Below are 21,252 nucleotides of genomic sequence, written 5' to 3'. Positions count from 1 at the left end.
CAGCAAAAGGAAATAACTGAATGAGTAATGTTGGGTCGGCATTACCATTTTGTGCGATGCATGGACTTGGCGAAGGGGCGTCGGCGTCGGCGTCGGTGTCAGGCGCATAGGCGGAGGCCGAGGCGTCGGGGTCGGGGGCGACAGACTCTGACACCGACGGAGGCAACCGGCGAAGGGGCGTCGGCGTCAGAGTCGGGTTCAGGGGAGGAGGCTGCGTTGGCGTCGGCGTCGGAGTCGAAGTCGAGGGCGACGGAGTCAACCGGCGGAGGCGGAGGGCCGTCGGCGTCGCGTTTCGCTGGAAGAGAGGCACGACTTCGCAGAGGGGGGAGAGAGAGAGCAGAGCGGACGTCGCGAGAGGGAGGCAGAGGAGCGTCGAACACGACGAGGCAGCTCAGCACCAGCTTCTCCAGCAACCTCGCCTCCGAGCCTTCCGTGTGTGCGGGTCTCGCTTGGCGGGCGACGCTCGCCGACGTTGAGGGGAGCTCGAAGAGGCCTGCTTCTCCTCCGCGTGCTGCATCTGCGATCCCGGGAACGCCGGAACGAATGACGGAGCAGCAACGAACCCGAAGAGAGAAGCAAGTGAGCACCGGAGTAGCGGCGGCCGTAATGTGGTTCGTCGGCGATGGCAGGAGAACGGCCGCTTGGTGCACGGCGGAGCAACAACGAGCGCGGAGAGAGGATTTCAGATTCAAAAATTCAAAAGGAAAGAAATGGAGAGGGAAAGAGGAACGGACGGCCATTTTCTTTCTCAAACGAAGGAAAGAGAAAAGTTTCCGCAATAAATGCTCTGACAGGAGAGAGAGCGTGAGCGTGCAGGTCGGGAGGAGAGGACGTACTTTCTTTTGCCAGCCGAGCCGAGCCACCAGCCGAGACGAGAATTAGAGGAGAGAGGAAGAAGCGCTGAGTCAAGGAGCAGACGCCTGACTTTATGGGTCCCACGAGGACACGTGTCGCGCTCCCACCGCCTTCTTGTTTGCCACGCTGTCTACATAAGACGTACCCAATATTTTCTCACCACTCTTCAAGGAGAAAATATTCAGTGGTTCGTGCGCGCCACGTCATCCGCTGACGTGGCACGCACATACCACTCAGGTACCGACACCTGTCCCGAGCGGGACCCCCTGGAAAATGAGAAAAGGGCTGGTATTCGGCTGGCTCGGCTCGGCTCCACCTGCAGAAAAGAAAGGACGGTCAGCGTATTCCTCCCGCTCAAAATTTCTCTCTCTCTCCTCACTTGAATAGGCCGGTTCTCTCTCTCTCCTCGTAAAAGAACCGAGAACGCTCAGAGCCTTCCTCTGTTTCCTTCTCCGCGCATCCCACCTCCTCCGCCTCCGTCTCCGTCTCCGCCTCCGCCTCCGCCTCCGCCTGCCCAAAAGCCTCGCTGGTCATCTCGGTCTCGTTCCCGAGCGGCACCAGGCTCCCCGCCGCTGACCGGGCGCTGTCCCTGACGCTAGCCCGCTCGGTCGCGAGGGAGATCTCGGCGGACTTGGGAGGGGTCGACGGCGCGGCGAAGAAGGAGAGGCCTGCTGCATTTTCTCTCTCTTCTTTTCAATGGAGCGCGCGCTATTTCTTCCCGCTTCTGCCTCTCTCTTCCTCAAGCACTCCTCTCCTCTCTGTCCCGAGTCCTCTCACTCACCCCAAGCGCCCCCCTCCTCTCTGTCTCGAGCCCTCTCACTCACCCTAAGCGCTTCCCTCCTCGCCTCGTTCTTGGTCGATGATGGCGGAGCTCTGCTTGATGGCTTCGCATGGTTGTCCGCCGAGCCTCGTTCTTGGTCAGGGAGCAAGGGCGCGAGCAGAGTCGTCAGGGTGAGTCTCGACTTCTCTCGGTTCCTCTCGATTCTGTCCGTCGCGGATTCGAATCGGAACGAACTGGGTTTCGTGCCTAGGGATTGCCGAAGCGCTTTGGATAGCTTCCGTCGGTTGATTCTTGTGCGGTGTTGTCGATTTTGTTCTATTGTCGTGGCAGCTCCGTGCTTGCTGCTTGGCGTTCAGTCTTTGATTGGGTCGTGTGGTGTTTTAGCTCTGTAGCTCGTCGTTAGCTGCGGCTTTTGTGAGTTTCGATGCTGCACTGTGCACGTCGTTGACTGGGCCTCTGATGTGTTGCAGAACTCTGGTTCTCTAGGAGATTCATCTATGTAAGATCTCTTGATCACGAGTTTTTTGTTTTTTCACCACTCTTTGTCTAAAAGATTGAAATTTTACAACTCCATCTTGACCTCCGTGGCTTGATGCTCCAAGCTTGGTGATTTCGGGTTTAAAGAGTGCTGCGAAGTTGCAATTAAATTTTGCTTTTCATTGGTGCTTGCACGTTGCGAAGCTTTGTCTTTGTTGATTCTGACCTCCTCAATTGTTTAGGGTGGTTTAGATCTATGTGCAGTGATGTTTGCTAGGGATTTTCTTTTGTTCTATGTTAGATTATAGAAATGGCTAATGTTGGTCAGGTGTCGGTTCCTTGTTATTTTGCATCCTGCATTCTGGAAATCTAATTATGGAAAGTGCAGGATCTTCAGCCAATTTTGCCTGCTGCTAGGACAAGACAAGACATTATAAGATTGGGATCCATGACCCTCAGTCCTAATCAATTCAAGGAGGCAGTGGAACCCCTATATGTACTGTTAGCAGCAAAGCGGTGTGTGCAGATTGATTCTGTGGAGAAAGATCCCGTGATTCTAGATTTGCAAGGTATGCACGTAATACTCAGTTGAAGATATCTCTCTCTCTTATTTTTTATTTTTTTTTAAAATCAATTCACGTTATATGTCAGCTTGTCCAAAAGGAGAGACTTTGAAATAAAGTGCTCGCGTTCCTTCTGGGTATAATTTATTTCTCATGTAAATTTGTTAATTACAAGCTTCAAGTCATTGATTTCATTTGATGAAAATCTCACCCTTCATGCCACAGAGATAATGAAATTTTTTGGGGCCATTATTATTTATCACCCTTACAGTTTTAAATCATCTTACCACAAAACTACTTAAGAATATGAATTTGTATCCTTTTGCAAGTGCTTGATGGTATAAGCAATTATATTAGGCCACACGAATTTGTAGAATCATACGCTTAATGGAAACTGAAACTAGCAATTTATTCATGGCACTTGCATTTGTATGGTCAGAAAATTCATGGAAACTGAATTTCAACAACAAATGGGGGATTACTGTTGAGGTTGGTAGAACTGGCTAAAGTGCTGAACCATCTATATAGGTTTAGGAGATCACTGAAACCAAGATCTGCTTCTAAAGAAAACAATATAGCTTTTGTAGGGCATGTGTTGCAGTGCTCTTTGCAGTTAAACAGGTTACTTGTCGTGAGAGGGGATGGTCAAGTAGTGGTTTATTTATTATGATTGCAGATGTCCACTCAACTACTGGGCCCCTAGGCACCGGAATTGCCGAACAATCCACCATGCAGAGAAAGTCCTTGAGTTTAGCATGTCTGGATTGAGTTGTGCTGAAAAGGTTGGACTAGATATGTCTCTAGTATCTGATTTAACGGGTCTTCACTCAGTGGAAACTGACATGCATCGCCTGCCCATCATTCCTTCTCTCGTCTACCCTAACTTTCAATTTTCCACTCAGAGCGCTCTCTCAGATTTCATGGGAGATTTGGTCCGAAATTCAAAAATAACCATTAACTCCGATGGTAGAGTCTTGATCGCAGCTAGTGGGGCTGAGATGAAGGATCTCCTCTCAATTGTAGCGGAGTTTTACCTATTGAGGAACTTAACTCAAGGGAGAAAGCTTTGATGCTAGTTCCTTATGACAACAACCACCTCATATGCTTAGTGGGTCATCGCCTTAAACCGTTGTTAAATTGAGCGTATCTGTTTGTAGATGAACATGCAATTGAGAAATGCCGAATTGTTGCCCTGTTATATTTGTGTATGCGCTAGGCCAGTCTTTAGCACTTTATGGAACTGTATATCTACCTCAATAAACTTATTCACTTCTTAACAGATCTAACTGAGTGAGAACCTTAGTTGTAAGTATAACATGTGGGAAGTAAACACAAAACCACCCCATGTGCATCAACTTAGTTGCTTGACATTAGAGAAGCATGACCCTTGGAAGGAAATTAAGCTTAAAGGCTACAATAAGCAGGTGGGTTGAGCTGACATCTGGCATTTCGCCATACTGCTGGGGATGTTTGTGCTCAGAAATTTGCATGCTTTTGATGAACTTCAAATAGTGTTATTACATGGCTTCTGCCTTATGTATGTGAGAGCCTCTGACCCAAGCGTTATAGAATCTTCGTTCAACAGTATATTAAGTCAATTGTTTCGTTTTATATGTTCCTGTTTATATTCTTCTTCTTATTTATATTACTGCTGCAAATGTGTACTTTTGGAAATAGACTGCTCATATCCTTATGTCACACTAATTTTCTGCATTATGGTTCTTGATCATTTCCAGGAAACTGCAAAAGAGGAGGTAGACAAAATTGTGGTTACTGATGCACCACTTCTCTTTCCTCCTGGACAGATACTTCTTGCATTTTCCTTTTCTTACAGTTCTACTTTTACTTGGTTCATGAGCAAATTTTTAGGCCCGGCAACTTGCTTTCAATTTTTGGATAATTTCCCATTAGGTTTATATACTCTATATGAGGAGTATAGATTTGTTCGAATAAAAAGGAGTTGAACTCATGTCAGATGCTTCAACGTGTTAAATGGGTATCTGGGCAACAGAGAAATATGGTGCAGGAGCAATTTTGTAACCTTTAGAAATGTTGGCTGCAATACCGGTAATAGTGGATGTGTTTGGAAATTATAACTCTTGAGCGCTTCCAAGATCTTGGTCTCTACCTCACTGAATAAATCCTTTAGAATTTCTCCTTAGTTTGATGGTGTAGCTGAACTCCCATATGTTATATTCTTAAAGGCTTTTTTATGATTTCTGGTGCAGCTAGCATTGGCGGCTTTGCGTCATGCTAATGAGGTGCATAGAGTTCTGGACTATGAAAGGTTAAAAGCAACTCAATTTTTTTTTTATGAAACCAACAATAAGAATTACTTGCCATAGACATCTCTACATTGGTTTACATGCCATAAACCAAAAATTAATACCGGCAAATGTTCTGATGGAGCTTGTCTTGAAGATCAATGAAGCTGTTATAACGGGCTTCATCAAATGTTATCCCTCTTAAGACAGCAGAAACAACGTATGGACGGATTTGTGAGGTCTGCAACACATAAATGGTCACTCAAGTAATAAATGATTCCAGCATAGATCAATCTAGACAGATCAATCCTCACATATCAGTACCTCTGGTTTTACATGCATCTTAAGCATTGATCCCCTGCTGATGTTATGAAGACTGTATTGAGGTGTCCCCTCCTGCTTATTGAATACACGTAGGGCCTGAGCAAGCCCTTCGAGGCAAAGCAAGTCGTATATGTGCATTTCCTAGAGGATACCTTATTATTATAATAGTATAGTCATTTCTACACTACATGCAGGAATTTATCAAGAAGAATAATCATTAATTACCAATATAGACTAAATGATGATAAACCCATCATCTCTTTGAAAAACTTGACTTATAACTAAATAATGAAGTTTCTAGATGACATGATTCAAAATAAAGCCAACAGCATTAAGGAGTCAATATCGCAACCTGCTGACCAAATCTAAAAGGCTTGTTACGTTTCTTGCCGACGATAATACCTATAAAATTTGGGGATTGACCCATCTAGCATGACAAAATGTTGAACATAAACTAAATTCAAGATCAACCCTTTTAGGACCATTATCATGAACCGGGAATCCCAAGGGTCGAGTATCAACCCGCTTCCCCATACAACTAGAATTCTTCACAAAGTGGTGAAAAGATGTCCTAACTTGTACCAATCTTTCAAGACTATTAAAAGAAACTATTAACACATAAGTAAGAAAAGCCTCGACGCAACATCACATGGACTACTCAAAAGCTTAGCCTTTTTCAGGTGGTAATGTGTTTATGAAGTCTCTAATTACATGCAATTAGTCCTTCACATTGATCGACCGAAAAGATAACAAAAAAAAACCTTCGGCAACATCATAACATCAAAGAAAAGATCGAACCACACAGCATCTCGATAGCCATTACGAGCAACATGGTCCGCGAAAGACTTTAACCCATCCGAGAGTCGGACACTAGCATCTTAAACCCCGAACCAAAATTTACCCACGACCCGCGAAACAGCTCCAAACCCATCTGAAACACACAAAGCATCTAACCGAATGCCGAATCAACTTCACGCCACCATTCGCCGGAACTTCGATTTTGTAGATGACTTCCTCGTTCTCATCGAGTCTCCTCTTCCGGGTGCTTCTCCTTTCGATGATCGCCTTCTCCGTCGTCCTGGCTAGCACAAACAAAGAAGCCCAACCCCCTCAGCCTTTAAAAAAAAAAAAAATCCCCCCAAAAAAAAAAAAAAAAAAACCCGTCGATTTGCTCGCGGTGGTTCGCCGGTAGGAAAGAGGGACGGCGAGAGAGAGGGAGGTCGCGGTCCTCTCGCCGATCCCGTGCAAAGGGGTTCGTCGATTGCTCGCGGTCCTCTCGCCGGTCCCGTGCGGTGGTTCGCCGGTCGGAAAGAGGGAGGGCGAGAGAGAGAGAGAGAGGGAGGTCGCGGTCCTCTCGCCGGTCCGTGCGGTAGTTCGTCGGTTGGCGGTGGTTCGCCGGTCGGAAAGAAGGAGGGCACGAGAGAGACGGGAGGTCGCGTCTGTTCATCGGAGAGAGAAAGAGAGAGGGAGGGAAGAGTGAGAGAGGAGAGAGAGAAAAACCCAGCAAATTCGAGTGAAGAGAGAGAAAAAAATTTGAGCGGGAGGAATACAATGACCGTCCTTTCTTCGCGGTGGAGCCGAGCCGAGCCGACCAAAAATTAGCGCCTTTCTTTTCTAGCGGGTCCCGCTCGGGGACACGTGCCGGTATTTCATTGGTTCGTGCGCACCAGGTCGGCGGATGACCTGGCGCGCACGAACCATTGAATATTTTCTCCTCTACCTCGACCGCTTCTATGCTCTTCGCTCGGTGGGACTCCCTCACCTGCTGCCGCCACCGCTCCACTCGATTCCTGCCGCATTGGTCGAGGCCTTCGCCGCCTCTCCCTCTCGAAGGTATGGTCGTTGTCGTCGTCGATATCATCGACCACTTGGTCGTTCTGTGCAATGGCGTCCTGAATGTGCCGTGCCGCGCCTTGTCATTCAGGATTAGGTCTTTGCGTGCTGTTTCGAGTCCACTCGTTGCAGGAGAACTTGCGTCCTTGATGTTCTTTTTCTTTTGTATTTGAGGGAATGGCGGTGGTGGGTGGTGTTTGATTTTTGCTTTGTGGGTGGCTGAATGCTTCTGATTCGTTTGCCTTTTTTTGCCGTGGGGGTGCTTTCGAGATGATGCTGCTGCTCCGAGAAACAGTGAGGGAACTCTAGGTTGCTAATGTGACTTGTCTTAGTTAAACTGGGATGGATTCTGTTTTAGCTGAGAATTGGAGGAAAGGGGAAGAGACGGATATTTCTGGTTCTTCGTTCCCTTCTGGCTTCTGGCTGTGTCTTGTTACGGTAGGTGAATTGGTATTGAGACGACGCCAGTGCAGTGCCGATACGGCTTTGCTGGATGGAGAGGATGAAGAGAGTAACTGGAAAACGGTGAAGTTGTGGATCATTCACCGTAATTGTAAAATTCCTTTTCTTTCATTTAAGTTAGCCTCTGGATGTTCCTTGTCATTTATTACAGTCATCCTACATAGGAAGGAGGCAGGATTATGGAGGCAGGATTATAGCATAATCCTACTCTTAATAATGGACAATGTTGGGTCAAGCCAGGCACGTAGGCTGTTTTGTAGAATTGTGCTAGGAAAGGTTACCTTTTGTTGCTATAGCTGTTGAAATTTTACTTGTATTTGGATAAGTTGCCTTCATGTCTTGGATGCTTAAAGTCATTGGTTTGACCCATTTAGAAAGAAATATTGTAAATGTGCTCACTGTTCATTACACCATTGTTATCTAATTTCTCCTCTTCTGCAACTCTTCTGCAACTCTTTAGCTATAGAGTTTGAGGATTTCTGAAATACTTAGTAACTTAAGTATCTTGTCATCAAGTACTTATATCTCGTGCAATTTTGATCGATGTGCCGCTTAAAGACTCACAATTAAACACATAATCAATGTTCTATAGATTGTGAAAAAAGTATTTTCCGAAGTTTTCGTTTGCAGAAGTTGGGTAAGCATGGGATTTAAAAATTTACTTTGCTGTCTTAGAGTAGAAGTTGGGCCCTTAGGATTTACTTGTGAATATCGAGGTTAGAATTGAAACACTCTTCGGTCTTTAGCGTGTACGCCAAGCAAGAAAGCAACAGATTTATTAAATTATTTATTTATTATTATTACTATTATTATTTTAAATTTTTAACAAAAGCAAGGCGCTCTGTAACATTCTAGTAGTCGAACTATTGATCTGCAATTCAGCCCCTGATTCGCTTAAAGTCTTGCTAAATGTGGAGTGTTTCTAGCCTACATTCTTTAGGAACCAAAAATGCATGTTTGAAATTAATTTCTGCACATTTTACCTTATAGATGCAAAATGATGACTTAAAACAGGCAAATAGAAACATTATGGATATTTGATTGAACAGATAATAATATCTCGGTACTTAATGTGCTTTCTCAATGTAGCTGAAGCTCAATATATTTCATTGCTTGTTTGTTACTTCTCCAGGACAAACTAGAAGATTGGCTACAAAAGGTAAAAAGCTTCTTCAAGACGAGTTGAAGAACAAAGCTAAAAACTTTGATTTCAGTAGCCGTATGTTATAGTGTTATAGTATTCTCTCTTTCTCTCTCTCTCTCTCTCTCTCTCACACACACACAATTTTGTGTTTCTTCTAAGGCCCTTGACTATTGTTGGAATGAACCAATTTTCCTAGGGAATATTCTGTTCATGCGCTATTAATTGTGCTAATTGTTGAAAAAGTGACGATTACCTTCAGTTGTTACTTTTAACTTCTCTCAGATGTAGCCCCTCCCCTGCGATTCAACTGGGTTGGGTTGGAGTTATTATTCGATGACTGATGGAATCATGTGTTGGTTTTTTTTTTTTTTTTTTTTTTTTTTTTTTTTTTTCTGGCTTCAGTTTCACTTGATATCTCTAGAAAAGAGACAGCATATCTCATGATGATTCCAGCAATTGCTTAAAACGTGACCATAAATGTTGTATCAATATACGAACTGTTCTTCACATCTTGCAATAAGAAGAGTAGATTTGGATCCCAATTTATATACAACGGATCCGATAATGTAAATGTGGAGGATAATGCTTCAAATGATGATGTAGCATCTCGATATGGCACGTTTACGTGATCAAATAGTTATGAATTTATGAAGTAATTAAGGATATTTGTAATTTTTAAGGATAATGAACTTCTTTCCTCAAAGCATATATTATCATGTTTTTATTGTAATGAAAGTATTTTTATTCTAATTGAGAAAGAGAGTACGTAAATTTTTTTCCATTTGATGTTTTTTAGCAAAAAAAGTGAATTTTAATTTTAATAAAATTGTTTACACAACATCTTTAATATTGTTGTCAAATATAAATTAAAAAAGTTGCAAACATTATTTTTTTAATTTTAAACAAATAAAAATTAAAATATTTAGATTAATCACCAAAGGGGCTTTACAAATGTGTTTTCTACCAAACAGCATTTCTCTCAAAGTTGCTTTTCAAAGCGGGAATTTACTGCAAACAGTCTTTTTTTGCATTCCTCCAAAGCCCTTTAGGCTAAACTGCTTTGCATTTTCCCTGCATTTTCCCAATGGGCTTTTCAAATGCCGAACCAAACACACCCTTAACTTTCGAAATCATGTTTCAACTCCTAATTTCGAGAATTCATATTTTCGGGTCTCTACTTTTGGGGGACTTTAATTTGCCTCTTATCTTTATTTATGACCTTCCCTCTAATTTTTGAAAAATATAAATATTACTACGAGTGTAAACATGTTATGAAAACTTTTAATAATAAGTTTTTTTTATTCGATCTTATCCTATGTTTATTTCATAAGCCATCGTGAATAGAGAGTATTGTGCACAGATTGTGAAACCCCACTCCTTCAATTACTTAGAGTTACGTAGAGGTTCTACTTATCGATATCTAAACACTTTGAAATGATCTAAATGTTTATTATTGAATGAAAATATCAAAACGCGAGCGCTGCAAAATTAATGGGAGAAATCAAAATTCAAAATGAAGTTTTATCCTGACTGGAATTTTAATTGCATAGTCTATCTGGTTTAGTAAGAAAATTGCTTGCTATGGATGTATAATAGTTTTTGAAGGATAAAAAGGCCCCCGTTCCCTTTTAAGAATGTCAACCATATACCTCCATCACTTACCCTATGGAAATGCTTTAAGGGTAAATTTCGTAACCTACCCTCCAAAAAAAAAAAAAAAAAAAAAAAACTAAAAACTAAAAGGTTGCTGCATTCAACGAAGAGAAAATAGGCACGAAAAATTTCTCATCTATTGTGATATATTTATCTCAAATTTTATTTGTGACATAAAAAATTGAAAAGTACATCCACTGTGACATGTTCACCTTAAAAATTTTCTTGTTAGATAAAAAACCTTAAACTTGAATCTATGTAACATTTACCTTCTATAGAAATTCTGTTATATAATTTTTCAATCAAAATAATGTCGTTTTTACTTCACTTAAACTAGATCGTGGTATGTCAACAATGTTTGCTTTTTAGGCTATAATGGTTCTTGTGATAAAACTTTAGCATAAGGTAAACATGTCACATGGATACAAATTGAATATTTTTTGTGTTACGAAAAAAAGTTTGAAATAAATATCTCACGGTTGTCACAATTTAGAAGTTTTCATGGCTTTTGTCCCTATAAGAATTACGGTTTCTTGCTTTTTCATGGTATATCAATTTGGCTAAAAGGCAAATACATTCAAAACTATCCAGCCGGCCACCTCCTCCTATTTGGGAGGAGACCTTTCATTTCTCTATACCACGCCCTTGTGTTTCAAGGGGGAAGGCGTCGCAGGGATCCAGGCGGGGTTACCCTGGGAAACCCTGTAAAGTAGGGGTTGCATGTGCCAAGTGGCAATCCTCCACGATGACAAACACAAAACCACTCCTTTTTCCTTTCATTTTATACACAAGTGCCGCAGCAGCTAAACAAACATCGAGGGGGAGGTTTGATGAAAATTGCTAGTGGGATTGAGTGACAAACGATATAGTTTCTCCAAATTGAAAGAAAGAAAAAATTTACATTCGTCACCACTTAGTTCAATCTTGATATCGTTTTTAAATTAATACCATTAAAAATCTTGAATCGATAGTCCATTACATATTTATGCTAAACGGATTTTTCATTTGAAATTTTTTTCAAGTTAGTGCCCTTATGGCACATTACTATGAAACTGATTTTCGTCTTACAGTAAATCTCAAATTAGTATTTCATTACGCATTTAGTTTAAACTAACCTTGAATCACAAAAAATCCAAAATCAGTACTCTTGACTCAAATATACTTTCCATTAAAAGGTTTAGCCATGTCGAATCTATCTTGCAGTCCTCCTCTACCACATGTGTGGACACAAATACAATTGTAGTGGATGAAATGCTGACGGAATATAGAGTTGAGTGAGGGGGTACCAATGGTTCCTTTTTTTTTCTTTTTTCTCTTTGGCAAGAGAAAAGATATAGTTCGGGTTAAATGTGTTATGAGATTACTAGTTTGGGATATTTATGTGAGATTATCTGGGCAAAATGTTTCCCAATAGTATAAATTTGATAATTTTTATGATACAAAAATCGGTTTGAGGTACTTATATCATGAACGGTATTATTAACCCATCTCAATTTAGTCACTAGTTTCTACTTCATGGCCAGAACACCAAAGGTTTTGGACTTAGTAAATTTTGTTTATAAAAAAAAAAGGAAATTATGCTCAACATACATCGGATGAGTGAATTTTTTTGACTACTTCCATCATTATTTGACTTTCAAGCGATCGGGTGATGTCCGAATCAATCTGCGTGCGCCAGAATCAGTCCGGTTTGGCTGCCAATTTCAAGGGCGCAACGTGAGACTTGCACATTCTGCGCGAGAAATCGTTGACCGCGCAAAAAAAGACAACACAAAATCATCTTCGACGCGTTGAAATATCAATGCACCAGTCTAATCTCGCGTTGATTCCACTTACGAACTAATTAAAGTTTAATTAGAGAAAGCTCACTTCCATAATTATCTCCGTTAAAAGCTAGCTGTAGCTACAACACATCGTGGAGAAACATGCTTTCCCTCTACTTTCTCCCAGGCAATCGCTCTTCGACCGAAATTTCCCGGCAAAATCCCACCCGCGCGAGCTCCGATTTCTCCACGAAACCCCGCGATTCCGCCCGAAGCCCTGCGGATTTCGCCTCCCCCTGGCGCGATCGCCGCCTCCCCGGGGTCGCCCCGCCGCTCGCTGCTTCGCTCTCCGAGCAACGTCGCTCCCAATGCAGGCGCACCCTCGGTCGCCGCATTCCGATCCGACCTTCCCGCGCGAGCGATCCGAGCTGGGATTACGTGGACAGGAGGCCGCGCCGGACCTTCGTCCCGGAGCTCGTCCAGGTGCGCGCCGCTGCCGATTTAATCTCAATTTGAAGGGTCGTTCGCGGCGAATAGTTTCTATTTTAGGTATGGACGAGGAGCGAGGACGTGCGTACGAATGCGTGGCGTTATTCGTTCTCCCTGTCGCAGGAAGTGCGTTAATCATGACGAACAGTGCCATTGCTTTCTTAACTCGCCATTAGTTAGGTCAAGCTGCTGTAGCGAGAGCGCTTTAATTGTTCGACCACGTGCTCGGCGATGGCGAGCAATCATTTCTTTAAAGATTATTTAATTGACAAAGGAGAACCCAACCCTAGGCTTGAATCTAATATGTTTGTTTAATCCGAGGGCTTTCCTCTTATGGGTAGCCCACGAGCTCTATTGCTCTGTTCTTAATTGGCTGTAATTTGCGAAAGCTAATTCGAGACTTCTTCCCGAAGGGCGAGAAGGGCACGGACAGAGGGGAATGCTTTTCAAGTCAAAATTTTTATTCGGTGGCCCACGCATTTTTATATGGCTTTCTTGTCAGTAGTTCCTCTGTTCCCCAAGAAGCCCTAGGCTGAGGCCGTGGTTGTGCCACGTAGAGGAGTAGGGGAAAAGCGGGAAGATAAAGGATGAAGGAAAGGGAGTGACCTTGAGTTAGGGGTTCATAAGCGAACAGCAGCACATAAAGTAGCACCAATTTATGATCTTTATATAAATATATATGCGAGTGGGTATATATATATATTATATTATATTCTCTTTTCGTTCACGGACGGCCTGGTTCTCTCGTGGGGTTTTTGTTTTGTGTTTTGCTGTATGGAGAAAAAATGAGAGGAATTTATGAGGCTGTGGAGCTTCTGTTGGGAGGAGTGCATTCAAAGTATTTGGTGTGTGGTTCTCTTCTCAGGTTAGCCTAGCAGAACTGTGGAAAAAGATCATTCTTTGGTGTGCTCACAACCATACTGGTACACCCTCCCTCCATCCCTCCCTCTCTCTCTCTCTCCACCTCAAACATGCGCGCACACGCGCAGACGGTCTGAACGCAGGGACGCGAAGCTCCACGCGAAGATACTCTTTGTATCTACTGGTGCATTGTTTGGCTAGAATTTATATTCGAGGTACTTTTCGCTTTTCCCTACGTGCTAGCTTTTGCCATTCTTTATTTGGTTCCTGCAGAGAAAGATGATCTTCCCATAGGTTTCGAGGTTTCTCTGCTGAATTTCTATTTCTGGTACCACTTTCCTAGTTCGAATTATGTGAACCTCGTATTTAATCTAAAGCCCACCAGGTATTCTACTGTTACGAAGGAATCGGGCATTTGTCCTTTTGAGTTGTTGGGTTCCGTGGGTTCGTTTGCTTCGGAGTTTGTTCTGTGATGCCTATGGTGATGGTGGAAGTCCGTAGAAGTTGGCGAATACGTCCCTCTACCGGATGTGTGTTTTGTGGGCTTCATGCAGCTTTGGGTGGATAACCATGGAAGGTTCATCTGATTCTGCTTGGCACAGGTCTGATAGTTCTAGGGGATTAAGTACATCGAATGTCTCGGGCAGGAATCTGAGGTTGCTTCGTGGCGAGAGAATCGATTTTTCGGGTGATGCACAGCAGGATTTTGCTTTTAGAAAGGTAAGAGATCGAGTTCTTTCTGCTTCTGCCGATAGCCTTAGAAATCAAGCCGGATTATCTCGTGAATTCGAGGAGGAGCTAACGGTTAACCCTTTCTTCCGTGCCCTAGAGTGGGATGATGTTAGCTTGAGACAGTGGTTGGACAAACCAGATAGACAAGTGGATGAATTCGAATGTTTGCATATATTTAGGCAAATAGTGGATATAGTGAATGTCGCCCATTCACAAGGAGTTGTCATCCAAAATGTGCGGCCTTCTTGCTTTGTTATGTCTTCTTTCAACCGGGTCTCCTTCATAGAATCCGCCTCTTGTTCAGATTCAGGATCTGATTCTTTGGAAGATGGGTCAAATAGCCGGACTGAGGCCAAAGATGAATCCTCTTCCTTTCCCCAGGACATGCATCGGCAGAAAAGAAGTGAGAATTCTCATTACGCGGAAACTCCTACTACCATTGCGCTATTCGGTGATAGTTGTATCCAGTCAAGCTCCATTTATGCGGCCAAAGTTTCATTAGTGGAAGAGATTGGGGACAATAAGATTAAAGATGGAAGCACCGCTGAACAAGCAAAAGAGAATGCCCCACCTTTTCCCATGAAACAGGTGTTGCTCATGGAAGCAAGTTGGTATACTAGCCCTGAGGAGGTTGCTGGGGCCCCTAGTTGCTGTGCGTCAGATATATACCGGTTGGGCATCCTCCTTTTCGAGGTTTGTCTTTGAAATTCAAGTAGTGAAGTTTGTTGCCCCTTATTATTATTATTTTTTATTTATTTATATGAAAACTTGGGAAGAAATGAATTATTAGATGTTGCAAATTGCTTCTGTATACTGATTAGATTTCTCTCTTTTGAGCAGTTATTTTGTCCATTCAGTTCCAGTGAAGAGAAATGCAGCACGATGTCGAGTCTGAGACATCGGCTTCTTCCTCCTCAGCTGCTGCTAAAATGGCCAAAAGAGGCTTCGTTTTGCTTATGGCTACTCCATCCAGAGCCCAAAAGTCGACCAATGATGAGGTGATTATTCCTTTTCGTGCTATTTGCCAGTTCAAAATGTATCTTTTATAGGTTTACTTGAGTTACCTTTGTGAAAAAAGGTGGTCTTTGTCTTAGTATATCTTTATCGTGGCCTGTCCTTGACTTTGCTGCTACTTAGTCTAAACTATTGTATTGCCTCTCTCTCTTGTTGCAACTGAATGGTGCATGTGTCTATATTGTATCCTAGTGAAAGTATGAGGCTTTGGCCTGTGATTTTGTTAATTTCCTCATAAGTTCAGTTCGTCGACTTTTATTTCCCAATAGTCCTTGTGGCTCTCCTACTTTCCAATATAAGCATAAATGCACCGAAGTTTGTTTGATGCTCATAAAGGCACTAATATACGTGCATAAACTGAAAGATTCCAATCATATATGCAAATACATATATACTTTTGAGGTTTGGAATATCTAGCAAAAACTAGTTTGGTGCTCGATTGTCCTAATTGGATCATTGGCATGTCCATGTCAATGTCATGGACAAACTCTTAATCAAGGGAGCGATCACAGGATTGGAAAACACTCGCGATACGGCAACCTAAATGCTTACAAGACTACAGTGAGGATTTTGAGGAATGCACAAGATCTATCCTAACTGTTCCCCTCGAACTGTCTTTGTGGCTTGATGTTTGTCCATTATCTTCAGCCCACTATCTATTCTTTACTGAGAGTAATTAGTTATGATGCAAGAGCCAAAAGGTTGTTAAAGACATCTAGCCATTCACATCTTTCAAAGGATGGTATAGAGTAGACTATATTCAAATTTTGTTGTTGTTTTACACTTCATTTGGTATAGTTACCATCCCAAACCCTCCAGTACATGCTTTATATTATATATTTAAGGCCCTTATCATCTCCTGGGTTGGGCGTCAATTGCCATTTTTGTCTATTGGTGTCTAGTAAATTCTTATCATATTATTTAAATTGCTGGTTCTAGAAGTGCTTCAGCTCACATAGCGCAATTATGATTCAAGGCCATGCTTGGGACTGTATGTTCAAGGCCCTTAAACATTCATATCGAGCTTAGTTTGCTTTCGAATGCCCTTAAACATTCAGTACATGCTTTAGATTATATATTTAAGGCCCTTATCATCTCCTGGATTGGGCTTCAGTTGCCATTTTTGTCTGTTGGTGTCTAGTAAATTCTTATCATAATATTTAAATTGCTGGTTCTAGAAGTGCTTCAGCTCACATGAAATTATGATTCAAGGCCATGCTTGGGACTGTATGTTCAAGGCCCTTAAACACTAGAACAATTTCGTATTGTATTTTAAAATCCTCCTTGGTTGGGACATACTGAGCTTAGTTTGCTTTCTGTGGATTGACGATTTTCAATGCCTAATAAACTCGAATCCTATTAGAAAGTTTTTGTCGCCTGCGAGACTGCCATTGAATTCTAATGTCATTGTTAAATGATGTGTGGCAGCGAATTGTTGCAGAGTCAGTTTCTTAATGAGCCGAGAGATAACCTGGAGGAACGTGAAGCTGCAATGGAGCTCAGAGAGAAAATAGAGGAACAGGAATTGTTGCTGGAGTTTCTCTTGCTGATGCAGCAAAAAAAACAAGAAGTGGCTGATAAGTTGCAAGCTACTTTATCTCTTCTTTGTAACGATATTGAAGAAGTAACAAAACAGAAGATGGTTCTGAAGAATGGAGCAAACTCATGCCCAGAACTGGGTAAGGAAGATCAGACAGCTTCAAGTCTTCCTTCACATGACATTGTCGATAATGATGAAACTACTAGCCTGGGATCTAGAAAGCGAGGCAGACCAGGACTGCTGGTTCATAATGGGGAAGAATGCTGCTATGATCCTGATGATAATCAGAAATCAGATGCTCATGTTGATAAACGAGATAGTTTTCTTTTGAAAAGCTCTCGATTGATGAAGAACTTCAGCAAATTGGAGTCGGCATACTTCTTGACTAGATATCGACAGCTCAAGCAATCTACGAGGCCACTGATGAAGCCTTCACCTCTCAGCAGTGATGGTAAAGGTTCTGTTGTAATGACCGAAAGGAGTTCTATCAATACAGCCGCATCAAGAGAGCGATACAGTGAAGATAGAAAGAGTGGATGGATAAGTCCTTTCCTCGAAGGACTTTGCAAGTATCTATCTTTCAGTAAGTTGAAAGTGAAGGCAGACTTGAAACAAGGGGATCTTCTCAACTCATCCAACTTAGTGTGCTCCCTCGGTTTTGATCGAGATGGGGACTTTTTTGCTACAGCTGGTGTAAATAAAAAAATTAAGGTGTTTGAGTGCGATGCTATCTTAATGGAAGATCGTGATATCCACTATCCTGTGGTTGAAATGGCCGGTAGGTCGAAATTCAGTAGTATATGCTGGAATACATATATTAAAAGCCAGATTGCTTCGAGTAACTTCGAAGGTGTGGTGCAGGTATGTGGAGTCCAATTTGTATTCATTCCTCTTCTCATTGACCTTTGTTAATTGTAAGTGGTTATTGTGTTTAGGTCTGGGATGTTACAAGAAGTCAGGTCCTCAGGGAAATGAGAGAGCATGAAAAACGAGTTTGGTCCATTGACTTTTCATCTGCAGATCCAACATTGTTGGCTAGTGGCAGTGATGACGGCTCTGTCAAACTTTGGAGTATCAATCAGGCAATTCTACTTTTGCACTTGGTGGATGTCAGCTTTGAAACTAAACGTACTACAATAATCTAGTTTACTGCGATATATATCTTGTTCAGGATGTGTAATAAGTTGTTCTCTCTTACATGGGTTGCATCTGCAGGGTGTGAGTATCGGTACCATCAAAACCAAGGCAAATGTATGTAGTGTTCAGTTTCCTTCAGATTCTGGCCATTCTCTTGCATTTGGTTCAGCAGATCATAAGATTTATTACTATGATCTCCGTAATTCAAGAGCTCCTTTGTGCACATTAGCTGGACATAACAAGACCGTCAGTTATGTCAAGTTTCTGGATTCAGTGAATCTTGTATCTGCATCCACGGATAACACCTTGAAGCTTTGGGATTTGTCAGTGTGCACATCTCGAAGTAATGAGCCTCCCCTTCAATCATTTACAGGTCACACAAATGTGAAGGTACAGTCGGCAATATATTTCTGCACAATACTCCAGTTATTATATAAAGTCTCGATTTCTTTTTACATTTAGTTGTGTGCTTTTACTAAACTTGCTTATGGTCTTCCATCCCAATGTGGAGTTATCCGAACTTCTCAATTGAAAGCCCATTAATTCTATATTGGCATAAAGATATGGGAACAGAAAATGCCGATAAAATTAAGTGTAGCTGGTTTTATAGGAGAGCCATGTCGGAAGTTCCTCAAGTGCATTGTGTGGCTATTCCTTACATTTTTTTTTCCTTCTTGGATATGATCGGCTATACAAGATGTTGATATGTTCTTTAGGTGGAATGATTAGAAAGTGCAGTAAGTAAACAATACATCATATCAGCTGAGGACGTAATCAAAAACCATTCAGTCCTTATTTAGATGACAAATGGACTGAGTTAAAGTAGACCTGATCTTAAACGGAGTAATTTTTTATTATTATTATTTTATTATTATTATTATTATTATTTTTTTTTTTTTTTTTTTTGGGGGGTTTTGGGTTGGGTTGGGTTGGGTTGGGTTTTGGAGGAGAGGGGTTACTAGGCTTATCACCGGAGCAAGGTTAGCCTAGTGATACATCCCCACTGATTTTCTACTCAAAGCTCGTGGCTCCTGCCAAATTTGGCCATTTCCTCTGCTGTTATCTAGTGATACATTTATTTTTGATGACCCTACTGGAAAGAACTATGTAAAATTTAACAATGATGATGCCCAGGAAACTTTTCCAAAAAAATGTTCAATTGTGGCCATTGGATTGGGAGATATAAAGGCAGCTATGAGGATGATATTTGTTTCACTTGGAGATGGGAGTGTGATCTCCTTATTATACCTTAGCTATGAGTTCAATAGAAATCGCAAATCAAAATGTTATAACAGTGCATGAGACACCCAAGCTTTGATGTGAAGCTGCAGGGAGTGTTAGTTGCGGCCCAGAAGTCCCTTTATATGGTGTTATGGTTTATGACGAGATTGACTTAAGCCTAAAACTCGGAGGCACTAGAGTGTTATGGTGGTGTTAAGTCTGAATAATTGATTTGTCATCATGACCTCAGGCTTAAATATTTTCTTCTTCAAATATCTTTGGGGATTGTTCCATCTTTGATATCCCATGAATATGTTTTTTTCGCAGAACTTTGTTGGCTTGTCAGTTTCTGATGGCTACATAGCAACCGGTTCTGAAACAAATGAGGTATGTCAAGACGGCAGGATATCTCCCCTTATTTATGTCTGCATGAATGAACACATCTCTATGCTGCACTGATCCTGATATTCTATAAAATCCTTTATCAATTCTATCCCGACTATTGACAATTTTTAATCAGTATACCTGGAGTTCAAAGAGGGTATAATATTAATTATCTTGTAATGTTTGTCATGCAAGATTACCTTGCTGTCTCTAGGCAAATCGGTTTCCAAGTAGCTAAATTTTCTGATCTCATTTCATAACCAATGTGCGATAATTGATGGGCATTTTGCCCCTCTATTAATGATATGAATGCAGTGCATCCTCTTTGTTGGTGTGGCAGACAACAAAGCACTCATTTGCCTAATTTAAGATCTCTTTAAGTCATTTTGGTTTTCAAGTTGTCAACTAAAGTTAACTCTTGTGTATCAGAAGTTCTATGAATTTGCTTCAATAACTATTCTAATCTCTTGGCTTACGGCCATGTTTCCTTTTCAACAGGTCTTCATCTACCACAAGGCTTTCCCTATGCCTGCACTATCATTCAAATTCAGTGGGACAGATGTACTTTCTGGCCCTGAAATGGATGATGCGGCACAGTTCATTTCTTCAGTTTGTTGGCGCGGCCAGTCCTCAACCTTGGTCGCTGCAAATTCCACAGGAAATATAAAGATTTTGGAAATGGTCTAATTTTTCCTGGACGGTCCGAAATTTTCACAGAATTCACATCAAGGAAAAGAAACGGAGTTGGAGCAGAAAATGTTGTTAGCTAAAGAATACCGTAGGGGGAGGAGCTTAGCAGCGAGGTGGGCAAATGGATACAGGGAGTCGTGGATTTGTTTGAAATAACAAATTTTGGCATTAGAGGAAAATAACTGATGTGGTCTCCGTAAGGTTGAGAATGATCTTGTATAAGGTATTATGTAGATAACATTCCAATAGAAAAAGGGGTATATATCGAGCATTCTTGCATGTTTCTTTCTATTGCTTGTTTCTGGCCAAGGAACACAGGATAAGAATTGAACTCGTTCCTCTCCATTAAATTCCAAGCCAAGTTGGATTGATTATCTCATGATCTGATCTGATACGCGTGTTAGAGTTTCCACGAGCACATTGAATTTACTTATGGCTCGGTGAATTTGGGTCCGACCACGAGATTGTTTACGGCTAATTTACATGTTATGCCAAACGAGGATTAATACGGTTGCTCCCATGGGAAGCTGTACACATATCTAAATCAATAAGAGCAGTGTGGAGTAATGACCACCTTGAGTCACTAAAGGAAGATCTGAGGCACCAATGTTGAACGCAAGTCTGAAGATTAGAGAACCCCGGTGGGTCCTCAGTAAGCAATCAAATCAGCTATGGTGATCATGTGAACATTCCTCGTCTCGGCGAAGATCGGTTCATTTTCCACACGAGGGCAATCTCATCCTGTGTTGGCCGACTCAAGGTCCAAATGAAGAAGATGCTATGTTTTCATCAGACGCTGCTTGCGAGACTCTCCAGAGGATTTCATCTTCATCTTTTGGTTTGCTCGTGATATATGCGAAACGCGTTATGTCAATATTATCAGCAGGAAGAGGTGAGGATCGAGAATGATCATTTGCGTCCGGGGATCTTGTCCGGCTTATTTTGTAAAGCTGTTTGAATAGGAAAACTTGACTGTGCTCTTGAAGAATTCCATGATGTTTAATTTTTTACCCTAAGACGCAAGGACAAATGATACGCACAACTAGAGCGAATAAATCAAGGGAA

General features: G+C 41.8%; 1 protein-coding gene and 2 long non-coding RNA genes across 7 annotated transcripts; all 3 read left to right on the top strand.

Annotated features, from left to right (window-relative positions):
• Positions 1 to 1,777: 1,777 nt before the first annotated feature.
• LOC104431355 lies at positions 1,778 to 3,414 on the top strand. The gene is made up of 3 exons (XR_005545483.1): positions 1,778 to 1,806; positions 2,502 to 2,682; positions 3,353 to 3,414. It is a non-coding gene; the product is annotated as an uncharacterized LOC104431355 (long non-coding RNA).
• A 3,562-nt stretch (positions 3,415 to 6,976) lies between these two features.
• LOC108954595 lies at positions 6,977 to 8,961 on the top strand. The gene is made up of 2 exons (XR_005546107.1): positions 6,977 to 7,097; positions 8,692 to 8,961. It is a non-coding gene; the product is annotated as an uncharacterized LOC108954595 (long non-coding RNA).
• A 3,594-nt stretch (positions 8,962 to 12,555) lies between these two features.
• Positions 12,556 to 20,458, top strand: LOC104450129 (protein SPA1-RELATED 4). Of its 5 annotated transcripts, XM_039300831.1 has the most exons (9): positions 12,556 to 12,602; positions 13,474 to 13,684; positions 13,855 to 14,894; positions 15,042 to 15,199; positions 16,644 to 17,616; positions 17,691 to 17,837; positions 17,971 to 18,282; positions 19,441 to 19,500; positions 19,996 to 20,458. In XM_039300831.1, the coding sequence occupies exons 3-9, from the start codon at positions 13,998 to 14,000 to the stop codon at positions 20,182 to 20,184; spliced, it is 2,736 nt and encodes a 911-aa protein (XP_039156765.1). In that variant the 5' UTR covers positions 12,556 to 12,602; positions 13,474 to 13,684; positions 13,855 to 13,997; the 3' UTR covers positions 20,185 to 20,458. The 5 variants fall into 5 exon arrangements, with proteins under 5 accessions (XP_039156765.1, XP_010062869.2, XP_039156764.1 ...); XM_039300830.1 differs by lacking the exon at positions 12,556 to 12,602 and having other exon boundaries at positions 13,351 to 13,684; XM_010064565.3 differs by lacking the exon at positions 12,556 to 12,602 and having other exon boundaries at positions 13,351 to 13,684; positions 13,847 to 14,894.
• The last annotated feature ends 794 nt before the right edge of the window (positions 20,459 to 21,252 follow it).

The sequence above is a fragment of the Eucalyptus grandis genome, chromosome 8, assembly GCF_016545825.1.
Source record: "Eucalyptus grandis isolate ANBG69807.140 chromosome 8, ASM1654582v1, whole genome shotgun sequence".
Lineage (NCBI taxonomy): Eukaryota > Viridiplantae > Streptophyta > Magnoliopsida > Myrtales > Myrtaceae > Eucalyptus > Eucalyptus grandis.
The sequence above is the reverse complement of the archived record's forward strand: the minus strand, read 5'-3'. Positions and strand labels throughout refer to the sequence as shown.